This window comes from Haliotis rufescens, unplaced genomic scaffold, assembly GCF_023055435.1.
Source record: "Haliotis rufescens isolate VD_foot unplaced genomic scaffold, xgHalRufe1.0.p SCAF_12, whole genome shotgun sequence".
Classification (NCBI taxonomy): Eukaryota; Metazoa; Mollusca; class Gastropoda; order Lepetellida; family Haliotidae; genus Haliotis; species Haliotis rufescens.
The window spans coordinates 42808317-42823401 of record NW_025963802.1 but is presented as its reverse complement, the minus strand read 5'-3'; the positions used below and the strand labels follow the sequence as shown (position 1 = coordinate 42823401).

General features: G+C 43.9%; 1 protein-coding gene across 5 annotated transcripts in view; it reads right to left on the bottom strand.

Annotated features, from left to right (window-relative positions):
• LOC124119039 overlaps positions 1 to 15085 on the bottom strand; it is a 130874-nt gene that overhangs the window by 36257 nt on the left and 79532 nt on the right. For all 5 annotated transcript variants that reach the window (XM_048393706.1, XM_048393708.1, XM_048393707.1 and 2 more), the window contains 11 exons: positions 14481 to 14623; positions 13214 to 13352; positions 11996 to 12135; positions 10946 to 11063; positions 9712 to 9860; positions 9449 to 9533; positions 8195 to 8328; positions 6519 to 6800; positions 5068 to 5421; positions 3660 to 3974; positions 1156 to 1461 (listed from right to left, as the gene is read on the bottom strand). In XM_048393706.1, coding sequence (XP_048249663.1) covers positions 1156 to 1461; positions 3660 to 3974; positions 5068 to 5421; positions 6519 to 6800; positions 8195 to 8328; positions 9449 to 9533; positions 9712 to 9860; positions 10946 to 11063; positions 11996 to 12135; positions 13214 to 13352; positions 14481 to 14623 — 2165 coding nt within the window. The remainder of the gene's footprint in view (positions 1 to 1155; positions 1462 to 3659; positions 3975 to 5067; positions 5422 to 6518; positions 6801 to 8194; positions 8329 to 9448; positions 9534 to 9711; positions 9861 to 10945; positions 11064 to 11995; positions 12136 to 13213; positions 13353 to 14480; positions 14624 to 15085) is intronic.

The window sequence follows — 15085 nt, the reverse complement described above, 5'->3', positions numbered from 1 at the left end:
AATCTTCCCTATAACAACAGACTTACCTTGTTGAATTTTACGAACACCAAGCAGTAGGATCACTAAATGATTGTTATTTCATAGTGGAACCTGGGCTTCAAGCACTAATCTTCCCTATAACAACAGACTTACCTTGTTGAATTTTACGAACACCAAGCAGCATGATCACTTAATGATTGTTAATTCATAGTAGAACCTGGGCTTCAAGCACTAATCTTCCCTATCACAACAGACTTACCTTGTTGAAGTTTACAAACACCAAGCAGCATGATCACTTAATGATTGTTAATTCATAGTAGAGCCTGGGCTTCAAGCACTAATCTTCCCTATCACAACAGACTTACCTTGTTGAAGTTTACAAACACCAAGCAGTAGGATCACTAAATGATTGTTATTTCATAGTGGAACCTGGGCTTCAAGCACTAATCTTCCCCATGACAACAGACTTACCATGTTGAATTTTACGAACACCAAGCAGTATGATCACTTAATGATTGTTAATTAATAGTAGAACCTGGGCTTCAAGCACTAATCTTCCCTATCAAAACAGACTTACCTTGTTGAAGTTTACAAACACCAAGCAGCATGATCACTTAATGATTGTTAATTCATAGTAGAACCTGGGCTTCAAGCACTAATCTTCCCCATGACAACAGACTTACCATGTTGAATTTTACGAAAACCAAGCAGTATGATCCCTTAATGATTGTTAATTCATAGTAGAACCTGGGCTTCAAGCACTAATCTTCCCTATAACAACAGACTTACCTTGTTGAATTTTACGAACACCAAGCAGTAGGATCACTAAATGATTGTTATTTCATAGTGGAACCTGGGCTTCAAGCACTAATCTTCCCTATAACAACAGACTTACCTTGTTGAATTTTAGGAACACCAAGCAGCATGATCACTTAATGATTGTTAATTCATAGTAGAACCTGGGCTTCAAGCACTAATCTTCCCTATCACAACAGACTTACCTTGTTAACGTTTACGAACACCAAGCAGTAGGATCACTAAATGATTGTTAATTCATAGTGGAACCTGGGCTTTAAGCACTAATCTTCCCTATCACAACAGACTTACCTTGTTGAAGTTTAGGAACACCAAGCAGTATGAACACTTAATGATTGTTAATTCATAGTCATATCTCACCATCAGACTTGTTAAAGCAGAAGACACCAGCATCTTGTGAGCAGCTGTCGACACCTGGTGTCATGGAGAAGTCACAGTCAAGGAGGGACTTATCTCCATCAGCACACTTCACATTGTACAGCCATTTGGGAACATTGGACCCTTGATCATACAGGTTCCTTGCATAGGCTGCATCACTGCCCATGCTCGAGCAGATTGTTTCAGCTTCCCTGTTGGTCCAACCCTTGTTGCAGATTGTTCCAAATATCCCGTAACGAGAAATCATGACACGACCATCAGCATTGACCTTGACCTCCATGTCAGGCACTGTAGGACATAGAAACATGGGATACTAAAAGACTTTCTTCTTTTCATGGCTATCAGAGATGTCATTACGATACTGGACTTCCTTGAGATATGCTATCATCAACACAAAACTTCAGTCTTCATCAATTTGTCAAAGATGGTCTGGGTAGGAAATTTGAAATTATTACTTTCTAAGTGAATTAATGTATACGAGGGGATGTCAGAAAGTTTTGAGGCAAGAAAGTATTGGTTTTTAATAGTAAAAGATTAGGAACACTTAGAAAATTATCCACATTTCGTAAAATTATAATGCTGCTAATTAACCCTATCAATATGTCTCGTCACTGCTTGGTAAATCTGTTGATATATTTTGTTTATTTGTATATAGTGCTGTATATGTTTATGTATCAATGTTGTACCTCTAATGCTGCTGATAGCAGCATGAGTTTAATAAAGTTCAGTTCAGTTAACACTGTTGTTATGAGACCTTGTCCTTAGCACTGACCAAATCTAAGGGACCCTTCTCCTTAGCACTGACTGAATCTGAGAGACCCTTCTCCTTAGAACTGACTGAATCTGAGAGACCCTTCTCCTTAGAACTGTCTGAATCTGAGGGACCCTTCTCCTTAGAACTGACTGAATCTGAGAGACCCTTCTCCTTAGCACTGATTGAATCTGAGAGACCCTTCTCCTTAGCACTGACTGAATCTGAGAGACCCTTCTCCTTAGCATTGACTGAATCTGAGAGACCCTTCTCCTTAGCATTGACTGAATCTGAGAGACCCTTCTCCTTAGAACTGACTGAATCTGAGAGACCCTTCTCCTTAGCACTGACCAAATCTGAGAGACCCTTCTCCTTAGCATTGACTGAATATGAGGGACCCTTCTCATCACTGACCTAATCTGAGAGACCCTTCTCCTTTGCACTGACTGAATCTATGGGACCCTTCTCCTAAGCACTGACCGAATCTGAGAGACCCTTCTCATCACTGACCTAATCTGAGAGACCCTTCTCCTTAGCACTGACCGAATCTGAGAGACCCTTCTCCTTAGCATTGACCAAATCTGAGAGACCCTTCTCCTTAGCATTGACCAAATCTGAGAGACCCTTCTCCTTAGCATTGACCGAATCTGAGAGACCCTTCTCCTTAGCACTGACCGAATCTATGGGACCCTTCTCCTAAGCACTGACCGAATCTGAGAGACCCTTCTCCTTAGCATTGACCGAATCTGAGAGACCCTTCTCCTTAGCACTGACCGAATCTGAGAGACCCTTCTCCTTAGCACTGACCGAATCTGAGAGACCCTTCTCCTTAGCATTGACCGAATCTGAGAGACCCTTCTCCTTAGCACTGACCAAATCTGAGAGACCCTTCTCCTTAGCATTGACCGAATCTGAGAGACCCTTCTCCTTAGCACTGACCGAATCTGAGAGACCCTTAGCCTTAGCACTGACTGAATCTGAGGGACCTTCTCCTTAGCACTGACCGAGTCTGAGAGACCCTTCTCCTTAGCACTGACCAAATCTGGGAGACCCTTCTCCTTAGCACTGACCGAGTCTGAGAGACCCTTCTCCTTAGCACTGACCAAATCTGAGAGACCCTTAGCCTTAGCACTGGCTGAATCTGAGGGACCCTTCTCCTTAGCACTGACCGAATCTGAGGGACCCTTCTCATCACTGACCTAATCTGAGAGACCCTTCTCCTTAGCATTGACTGAATCTGAGGGACCCTTCTCATCACTGACCTAATCTGAGAGACCCTTCTCCTTAGCATTGATAAGGAAAAAACTGAGCAGAGAGCAGTCAGTCTTTTACCCAGAGGGTCAATCACCAAAGAATATTTGTAAACCTTTGCTGCACCATCATATGCCATTATCAAACTTTGGGGGGAAGCAATTTTGGCTGGGAGGAAAGAGTTTTGAAGATGATACATCCTCTGGTTCTGGTCATACCCCACATATAAGTAATTTGTACTTGTCCCATGAGAATATTTGTTGTGTGGGCTATAGGACTGATGAAAATTTCTGATACTGGAAATCAAATAGCCAGTAATCCCAATTGTTAGCTACTTTCTGCTCCTATAGGATATGTTATGATACATTTACACTGTGTCAATCACTGGACTTAGTGGAATGCTCAAGATATATCACCTTCTGTCACACACAGATTCGGAAATACAAATGACTCTTTATCAGAGTGCATGACCTTGACCTCTCACCTTCCTCCTTGCCCGTTGTACATTTGACTACAGCAGGCTTTGATGAGTATCTCAAGTATGTCCCATTGTGCTCGCAGTCCATCAGATTGGCCTCATCACCATTGCAGGTCATGTTGGAGAAACTGTAAACCTTGTAGAAGTAGTAGTTGAAAGGGTTGAAGCTTAGGGAGATGCCACCTTTCTGGAACCCGAGCTGTCTGCATACAACACTGGCAGCTTTGTCGTCAAACCCTTCACCGGAGACAGGGGCGGATAATGTTGCATTTTTGAAGATCACAATTCCAGTAGAATTGCTATATCTCGTGTGAAGTCTCACTGAAACAATGAACATTACAGGTTCAATACTGATTATGAAAATACCGTGCTTGTAAGAGATGACTTGTGCCATGGTTCTGTAGCTCACCTGGATATGTACTCAGCGGTCTAAAATGTCAACAAAGACACACACTTCACAAAAGTTGCTGCCTGAGTTGCTAAACATATGTCCTGCATGAATGCTGAAGACAAACATATCAACAAGCATGAAACAAGTAACTGAGTTACAATGTTTCCAAATCATCAAGAAAGAATGTACTATTTCAGACCATTGTTGTGATACTTAACAGTTACATCTATTTTACTGCAAGTTTCAGCTATGAACCTTCAATACCTACAAAAGAAAATAGCAATGCTGATGTCATACAATTGTCCCAATTGTTTCACATGAAAACACAGTAAAAAGCCTAATAATTTGACCAAAAGATGATGACATCATGAGAAACAAGGATGCTAAAGTTATAGCTTCCTCAGATGTATTTTGCGAGACTTTAAGAACATTGTCCAGTGTTTCAAAGGCATACAGTGATACCCATAAGGAGTGAGTGAGTGAGTATGGTTTTACTCCGCTTTTAGCAATATTCCTGCAATATCACGGCGGGGGACACCAGAAATGGGCTTCACACATTGTACCCATGTCGAGAATCGAAGATACCCATAAGGAAGAGGATTTACGGATGTCAACTTCTTTCTCAGGAGGAACACAATGTTTTGGAGTATATACTTACTCCTTCATCAGGTGTATACTCTGAGATACTGTGTTCCTCATAATAAAGAAATTTACATCCATAAATTATCTTCCTTATTGTTCGAAATAAAGGTCAAACTTCAGAATATCAAGGTCAAGTAGTGGGGCTGAACAGGCATGTTCTGTTTTCCGGAAGACACATGTTGAGCCCCATGGCAAGCGACATGTATACCAAATGTATAAATTAGTTCTATATGATTATGTCATCAACCAAAACGTCTTTGACCATGCAATGAAAACAAGACCTGCGATGATATAAATTACCAAATATTTGTTCCTGGTATGGACAGAATGTTTGATTGGACCTCACATCACCAGCTTCACCGCAAGAACACCAACACTCACCCTCATCATGACAATACACCGTGGCCATAAAGTTCATAGAGCATTGACCATAAGAGTTCTGGTTGAGCTCGGAGATGTCCAACAAGTCCCCTTCCCAGGTTCCCTCCTGTTGGCAGGAGTCCAGTGTTTTTTCCTCTCCCTTGCAGTTAAAGGATGTGTGAAAGGCAGATACATGTGGGAGAGGCCAGGTTGCCCGATCCTTGAAAGTCTCCCCGCTGGCGAAGCCCAGGCTCCTGCATACTACGGAGGCTTTGGATTCATACCAGCCACCCTGGTCACAGATCAAGCCAACTTTTCTGCCCCGCACAGCGACAACCCAGCCTGACCTGTTGCCTGTTAGCTCTAAGTGGGTTCCTGGAAGAGGAGTACACAAGGTGGGGGTGAGGTGAGGTGAAGTAGGCGAGGCGGGGCAGGGCAAGGAAAGATGGGCGGGGCAGTGTTGGGTGAGGTGGGGTGGTACGGAGCGGGGCAGAGGTATGACAAGGTGGGCAGGGCAGCAGTGTGGAGTGAGGTGGGGATGGGTCAGGGCGGGGCAGTGTGGGGTGAGGTGGGGGTACGGGCAGAGGTGAGACAAGGTTGGCGGGGCAGTGTGGGGTGAGGTGGGCGGGGCAGTGTGGGGTGAGGTGGGGATGGGTCAGGACGGGGCAGTGTGGGGTGAGGTGGGGTGGTGCGGGGCGGGGCAGAGGTGAGACAAGGTGGGCAGGGCAGCAGTGTGGGGTGAGGTGGGGATGGGTCAGGGCGGGGCAGTGTGGGGTGAGGTGGGGGTACGGGCAGAGGTGAGACAAGGTTGGCGGGGCAGTGTGGGGTGAGGTGGGCGGGGCAGTGTGGGGTGAGGTGGGCGGGGCAGTGTGGGGTGAGGTGGGGATGGGTCAGGATGGGGCAGTGTGGGGTGAGGTGGGCGGGGCAGTGTGGGCGGGGCAGTGTAGGGGGATGTGGGGTGGTGCGGGTCGGGGCAGAGGTGAGACAAATCAAGGCCTCTTTGAACTGTATTGCAGTCATATCAAGGCATTTCAGCATGATGCAGAAGGCGAGGCAAGGTATAATGGGGGTTTAAAGTCATACGCTCTTATAACAAGGGAGATGAGGATCGTTCCTGTCATGGATTAGGTACGAAAAGACATGAAGAATAGGTGAGAAAATCAGAAGTTTTCAAAAACTCTCAACTGCCCTGGTTTACAAAGCAGCCAGCTATCACATGTTCACACCCTGACATCACAGAGACACTACATATTCAGATGAATACATGTAATTATTATTACAAATGACAAACATGATGAAACACCCTTGATATCATCATATGATATTTCAAAGAGGTATTTTGGTGGTAATTTAAAAAAGTAATTCCTAGGATCATTGATGATAAAAAAATATGAAGCAATTGTTCGCAATTCAGGGCGACTGTTGTATTCTACAAAGTATCCACATGTTAGCGGTCTTTGAACTGTGCTTACTGTCATCTAGGCAGGTGACGTGGGCTTCCTCTTGACAGTACTCCTTGATCTTGTGAACATCACACTTGCCAAACTGTTCTTCATCCCCCGAACAGTTGACATATGTACTGATTGGTACACTGCTACTCCTGTAGCTTTTTCCAGCGATACCATACTTGTAGCCCAGTTGGTTACAGGCAAGACCTGCAGCATGGTCAGTCCAATCCTCTCCATAGCAGAAGCCTTCCCATCTACCATCCTTCCTTACTTCGATTCGACTGCCATTCAGCCTCAGGTCGCCCTCTACAATGAGTGAGTGAGTGAGTTTGGTTTTACGCCGCTTTTAGCAATATTCCAGCAATATCACGGTGGGGGAGACCAGAAATGGGCTTCACACATTGTTCCCATGTCGGGATTCGAACCCGCGTCTTCGGTGTGACGAGCGAATGCTTTAAACACTAGGCTACCCGACCGCCCCCCTCTATAATGTGAAAGGTGAGGTGAAACAGGGTTTAATGTTGCATTCAAGATTATTGCTCTATTAACATAGCAACATGCATGCATATGCGTGTGTGTGAGTGTGTGTGAGTGTGTGCCTGCTTGTACTAGTCCAGATTAATGCCGATTTTACGACAGCAGGGTGACCACTGGTCACTGACCAGTCCTTGTTTTGAATGTTTTATGCCAAGTGCCAGGAAGGCTAACAACAAGTACCATCTTTGACGTCTTTTGGTATGGCGAGGCCCAGGATTGAAGCCCCGATGTTCTGCTCTCCAGGCAGACAATCTACCACAAGACCATGGAGGCAGTCTGCCTTCTATGATGGTCAAACATTGACTTCATACAAATAAACTAGTGTTGTTCATGACACCCATTTCTGATATTGTTGTTTACATGCATTCTGCCCCAGATATGCACAGGGCATCTTATTTAGCATCATGCATTGGTTGGAGGAAATAGAATTTACAAGTGGTGGGAAAAAAGATCAAATGTGAATGCACCTTTTCCTTATTCCACCTAAAGCACACTGACGTGTTCACTTGGCGTGGAAAGCAAGCCTCAAGTGATGTACGTCTTAGACATCTACCATCTTGGTAAAACCCAGAGGTTTGGTACTGACACACCCAAAAACAATCATAATGAACAGGGAATATAACCCAGGATCATAAGTTCCTGCCATGCAACTCAGGGATGCAACTCAGCCCAGCTATTTGCAGCCCATTAAAATGACTGGGCCACCACAACCCCTGCTCAAGTGAACAATAATAGATCAAATGACAGGACAAACAAATATCACTGCACACAACAACATACAGTAAACTACGTAGTTCTTAAAAACCGCAGTTCGTTATGAGCATATATGCAGCATTTATACAAAAAATGGTCATGACTAAAAAATAAGTTTGTTACATTGGTAGTTCGTTATAAGCATGTTCGTTATAAAGGTAGTTTACTGAATTCATATGTATCATGAACATTATCCAAAATGTTTTTCATTCAATTGCTTTGCCACCAAGCAGCACATTAACGTGCAAACAATGGTGCCGTTGTTCAAAACAACCTTAGCGCTACGACTGTCGAAAGTCTATGTTAAGGTATGGGAGTTACGATCACCTTAGCGCTAAGATCGCTTTGTACAACGGCACCCACTACTCCAACAACGTCTGTGTTGTAGCAACATGACAAAGAAGACAGACCTGAGCACGGTCTGTGTCCCCGCTCGCCCAGCACCAACAGCACATTGCCGCGAAGCTGTGGCAGAGAACAGTAGACAGAGTAGGTCTTGTTCTGCAGCTGAGACTGTACACACCGGGTCACCGACTCTTCTTGTCTGAAATAGTGAGTAAGTTTGATTTTACGCCACTTTTATCAATATTACAGCAATATCATGGCCTGGGACACCCGAAATGGGCTTCACACATTGTACCCATGTCAGGAATCGAACCCGGGTCTTCGGCGTGACGAGCGAACGCTTTAACCACTAGGCTACCCGACCGCCCCTTGTCTGAAACAGTCACACATTGTATGTAAATCTCTAACGATGGAGGCATGTTCCATCCTATCACTTGCATACCACACAGTTGGTTATTTGGATCATAAGACCTGATTAATAAATCTAATTTTGTTTTGTATACTTTTGATCAAAATTAAAAGGCAGGAGACAAAATAATACTGAAGTCTCTTCTATCACAAGAAGATACATTTTTCAAAATTTGGAAAACTTGAGTAGGCTTGTCCATAAAATAAGGAAACATACTGTCTGGACCAGATTGAAATAACAATACCTGAAAGCCCAGTCTTTCTTGTCCCACAAACGTACCCACTTGCTACACTGAGTTAGTGGTTCCACAAGATATTAAATATTTTGCAGGCATATGATCCACTGAGTCAGTGTATATAATTCGAGTGACAAAAGTAAGAATTAGTGGCTTTATTAATTATGTCAAGGCTAAAGAACTTCTCTTTGATCACAAACACAGGCCTAAGTAAGAATTAAGAGATTCTTTTATCAATCTTGTGATGGCGAGAGACTTTCTCTGTAATCACTGACAGGCTCAAGTAATAAGGGATTCATTCATAAACGATGTGATGTGAGAGTTGCTCAATCTGTTACGAGATTCTGCATGGAGTCAACATTGCATGATATTGGCACCTACCCACACTTCTTCAGGTCAACATTGCGTGATATTGGCACCTACCCACACTTCTTCAGGTCAACATTGCGTGATATTGGCACCTACCCACACTTCTTCAGGTCAACATTGCGTGATATTGGCACCTACCCACACTTCTTCAGGTCAACATTGCGTGATATTGGCACCTACCCACACTTCTTCAGGTCAACATTGCGTGATATTGGCACCTACCCACACTTCTTCAGGTCAACAGTGCATGATATTGGCACCTACCCACACTTCTTCAGGTCAACAGTGCATGATATTGGCACCTACCCACACTTCTTCAGGTCAACGTTGCAATCATCAACTGCCATGGTGGTTATATTCTTTTCTTCACACACTGTCGAGAAACTCAACGCTGCAAAAGATTTTATAAGTTAGTGAAGTGAGTCGTCCAATTTGAACTGTTCCAGAACTGTATGATGTTGTCAGCTTAATGTGGGAGGAAATTAAGCCTGAAGTGACATAATTTTTACAGAGTTAGAAAAGGCAACAGAATGACAATGACTCGCTTGGTATGTAAGTGAGAAGCTTACCATTACAATTGTACAGACTCTCAAGTCCCTTTTCCTTCAAGAGTTGAGAGCTGTTGCGGAGTCTTCCTACAATGTTGTTGCCATCGCACACAGCCCCACCCTCGTACAGCCTCTTCTGTATACAGCTCACCAGCATCGGCCAGTAGGTGCTGATGACATACACACATGACACACATGACAATATCTGGTTGGCCAGACACACTGTCTCTCAACACAGCATGTAATCTATGTATGGTAATTTGTCTCCTAGAAATTGAGTAAAGAGGGCAGCTACCATATTTTCTTGAGTATAGTGCACACTTTTTTTTTCAGAAAATGAAACCGCACAGAGGTACGTGTGCATTACACACGCCACCCTAAGATTTCTGGTATGTTCCCCCATGGGTATACAAAACACCCCGCATGTATACTGGAAATCAAGTGTCAACAAAAGGAAAAACTACCGATACATGTCTGTACCATTTTTGTGTTTATATGAACATTATTAGAATAAATGAACATTGAATACTATTATATGAATTATTACATATGTATGGAGGAAAATTTACTCAGTTTTTTTTAATATAAGGAAATAATTTCTTCATTTGTTAACCCTTTCACGTAGATTGTATGAAACATTTATGAGCATGTTTTCTTACTAATAGGTTTTGCTTTTGAGGATATACAGAAGCTCTAATTGTGTAACATAATATTCTACTCAATGCTTCCAAATTAAGTATGACATCATGGTTGTCCTTGTCTCACCCTGATGTTGAAAACCCAACAACTAAGGGGTCACTTGATTCAAACACTACAGCAACAAATCAAAGAACCGAGGACACCCCTTAATATTCCTCCTCCTTTTTCCTACTCTTGCTTTTATGATGAAATGACATAGCAAGTCCACGATACGCTGCAATCATGATGCATAGGTCACTATCTGCATATTAACGTCAAGTCGCGTGGAAACTTCTTGACTATAAATGTTTCAAAGCAGGTTCAAAAGGAAAAGCTACCTGTAGACACATTAATAGCAGCTAATATCATAAGTGAATTTGAAACACAAATTACAACACTTTTTGCAATATTTGACTTACAAAAATGCTGGGGGTCATAAAACTTGAAGCAAGTGATTTATCTCAGCAAGTGTTTTATCTTGTATCTATACAGAAAAAAATTAGATCATGTTTTGTATCGTGGCATGAAAACTCATGATGTATCGTTTCACCGCGACTAGCTGTACCAGACCACTCACCTGCACTGGTCCTGTAGTCCGGCTCCACGGATCATGCTGACCTTGTCCGAGCACAAGGACAGCTCCTGGGTGAGGGGCGAGTAGATGGAGCAGGAGCTCCTGTAGTCAGGCTCAAACTCTGCAAGCACAGATTAGCGTGAGTGGGGGACTTGGCTCAATCATCACTTAACAACAGTATCTCAATTTTTTCCCCCAATTTTTTATGTCACACTCAGCAATATTCCAGCTATATGATGGCAGTCTGTAAATAATTGAGTCTGGACCAGACAATCCAGTGATTGACATCATTAACATCTACCAAGTCGGCGAGCGTGACCACCTGATCCCGTTAGTTGCCTCTTACGACAAGCATAGTCGCCTTTTATGGCAAGCATGGGTTGCTGAAGACCTATTCTAACCCAGATCTTCACAGGTTAGTATCTCAATTAACATTCAGTTATATCCCAGCATGTTAGTCTTATGTTGAAGTGAAGCCAAAGATAATTGGAGCGCTCTCAAACACATGACAAACGAATCCTTGGACAGTTAAGGGTTTAATGCTGAAGGATGTCATATCATTGGTGGAGATTCAGAGGTTCCTTGTCAATGCTAAGTCAGCTATCCTCCCTTCTGGTTTGGCAGACAAATGGCCACGGATGATAATCCAGTGAATCTCAGGTTCGAACCCATTACTAGCTAATCAGGAACAGGGGGACAACTTTGCTCAGCCAGCCAAGACCCTGAGGACCTCTTCATCACACGTTCATGCTGAGTAAGTTGATGGGGAGTAAGTAATGATTTAACATTGTTTTGATGTTTGTTTGTTGTTTAATGCCACACTCAGCAATATTCAAGCTATATGACGGCGGTCTGTAAATAATCGAGTCTGGACCAGACAATCCAGTGTTTGACACCCTGAGCATCGATCCACGCAGTTGGGATCGATGACATGCATCAAAGCAAATCAGCGAGCCTGACCACCCAATTTTGTTAGTTGCCTCTTACGACATGCATGGGTGTCTGAAGACCTATTCTAACCCGGATCTCCACAGGTCTAATGAGTTCTCCTACTTTTGTGGCACTCGTCCAGGCATCCGAGGTACTCCAGACGAGGGATCCCTTTGAGAAAACGTCCAGACTCCTCTCTGGAACAGGTTGCCCCAAACGAGGCCATCATGGTCTGGATGCATTCTGTGGTGGACGCCACTTTCCTTAACACATGGAAACATAGAACATGTCAACATTTCCAACATAGCTACAGAGCATATCAAGACTCAGCGAAGGAAAACAAATCAATGTAAGAATCACTACAACTGAGCAACTGCAGCGATTGAATAGGTATTAATTTCTTAAATTTCATCCTTCAAACAAATATAACCAATGCTGAAACCCCAATATAATATCAACGTAAATCCATAATTCAATTGATCTTTTCACAACTTACCACTGAGGTGAGGTGAAATGGGGTTTAACGTCACGTCCAAGATTATTGCACTTATATAGCAACGTGTATGCACGTGTATGTGTGTGTGTGTCTGCTTGTACTAGTCCGGACTGATGCCGATTTATAGTGCTAGCTCACTGAGATACCATGCTGCAGTTTAACATGAATACCCCACTCAGACACAGTATACTGACGCCAAGCCGACCAGTCCTTGTTTGATCCCCTTAATGCCGAGCGCCAGACAGGGTAACAACAAGTACCATTTTTTAACGTCTTTTGGTATGAGGCGGTCGGGGATCGATCCCCGAACCTGCCGCTCTCCAGGCGGACGCTCTTCCACTAGACCACAGAGGCGGTCACCTATCATGGACATAACACAGGGTATAAGTTCCTTGATGCCTTTATCATCTGAATCTGGTACAGTTATACTTGAGATAATCACATCACAGTTAATACTCAAAGACAAAGCTAAGTGTGTTGTTGTTGCTTATCGTGTCATGGTTTGTTCAGAGCCCACAACTGTAAACTCAAATCTATTGCTTTGACCACAGAAAGAAATGGTATTATTGTTTCAATATTTAAAGAAATTCAAGTGTTAATTTGTAATTTTGATTTGCCATAGTTATGTTGTTTGCAAGATGTACAGCATTTTGAAAGAAAAGTAACTTTGAAAAATGACATTATCCCAATATGAATTAAAATAGCATCTGGCAACCCAACTCTGTCTTGACAAATAGCTTGTTATGTAAAAAGTGAAAAATCAGAATCCATGAAATGAATATTTTCAATAACTTGTTGTCAATGATACAGTAGAGAGTAGGTGGAGAGAGCTAGCTGCTTCCCACCTGCAGAAGTTGGTTGGTGTGACATATTGGATGTTTTCCTTGCTGAAGTTCCTGCAGCCATACTTGAGGACATAGTCTCTAACCACTTCATCAGCACACACTGACTGCATCTCTGGGTGGCGCAGCTCCAGGGGTGCCACTGAAAGCAACACAGTGCATAAGGGGGCGGTCGGGTAGCCTTGTGGTTAAAGCATTTGGTTGTCACGCCCGGTTCGATTCCCGACATTGGTACAATGTGTGAAGCGCATTTCTGGTGTCCCCCGCCATGATATTGCTGGAATATTGCTAAAAGTGGCGTAAAACAAGTCACTCACTCACCACAATGAGTGAGTGAGTGATTGGATTTCTGACACCAGTCAGTAATCTTATATCAGATTTGTTTGATTTGGTTCGGACATTATATCAATTCTTTCTGTCCACATATCTTGTTTTAACTATTATAAGAAATATCAGTACTTTCTACCTAAATACAAGAAGGTTATTGCACTTACGTAGCACAACAAGTACTATCTCTTAACGTCTTCAGGTGTGATACGGCCACTCTCTGGGTGGACGCTCTACCATTAGACCATGGAGGCTGTCAACAAGACAGTGGCTACACCCCTCCCCACACAACCCAGCAAGACAGTGGCTACACCCCTCCCCACACACTCCAATAAGACAGTGGCTACACCCCTCCCCACACAACCCAGCAAGACAGTGGCTACACCCCTCCCCACACACCCCAGCAAAACAGTGCACTACCTGTACCCCTCCCCACACACCCCAGCAAGACAGTGGTCTACCTGTATCCCTCCCCACACACCCCAGCAAGACAGTGCTCTACCTTTACCCCTCCCCACACACCCCAGCAAGACAGTGGTCTACCTGTACCCGTCCCCACACACCCCAGCAAGACACCAGCTACACCCCTCCCCACACACCCCAGCAAGACAGTGCACTACCTGTACCCCTCCCCACACACCCCAGCAAGACAGTGGTCTACCTGTACCCGTCCCCACACACCCCAGCAAGACACCAGCTACACCCCTCCCCACTCACCCCAGTAAGACAGTGCTCTACCTGTACCCCTCCCCACACACCCCAACAAGACAGTGGTCTACTTGTACCCCTCCCCACACACCCCAGAAAGACAGTGGCCTACCTGTACCCCTCCCCACACACCCCAGCAAGACATTGGTCTACCTGTACCCCTCCCCACACACCCCAGCAAGACAGTGGTCTACCTGTACCCGTCCCCACACACCCAAGAAAGACAGTGGTCTACCTGTACAGGCCTTGTGGTCCAGCTCGGTGAGGTCAAACATGCTGGAATTCTGCTGATACATCATGATGATGTCATCAACACTACAGTTGAAGTTGTTGTAGTTGGCCACAAGAGTGATGCAGTTGACCAAATCAGTGTAGATGCTGAGGAAAAAGAGTGAGTCAGTGAGAAAGGTTTTATTCTGCTCTTAGCAATATTCAAACAATCATGACAAGGGACTCCAGAAATGGGCTTCAAACCCATGATGAGCAAATACTTGAACCATCGGGCTACCCCAACACTCCATAAAACAGAATGAGTGAGTGCGGTTGAATGCTGATACAAGCCATTTTGCACACATTTACGAGGGCCGTTCAGATGCCCTTGCTGCCTTACAATAAACACGTAAGTTGTAAAGTTGTGACACAATTCATATTTTCACATAATCGCTTGACCCGTGAAGATCCGGGGTAGAATAGGTCTTCAGAAACCCATACTTGCCCTAAAAGGTGACTATGCTTGTCGTAAAAGACGACCAACAAGATCGGGTGGTCAGGCTTGCTGACTTGGTTGATGCATGTCATCGATCCCAATTGCGTGGATCGTTGCCCATGATATCAATCACT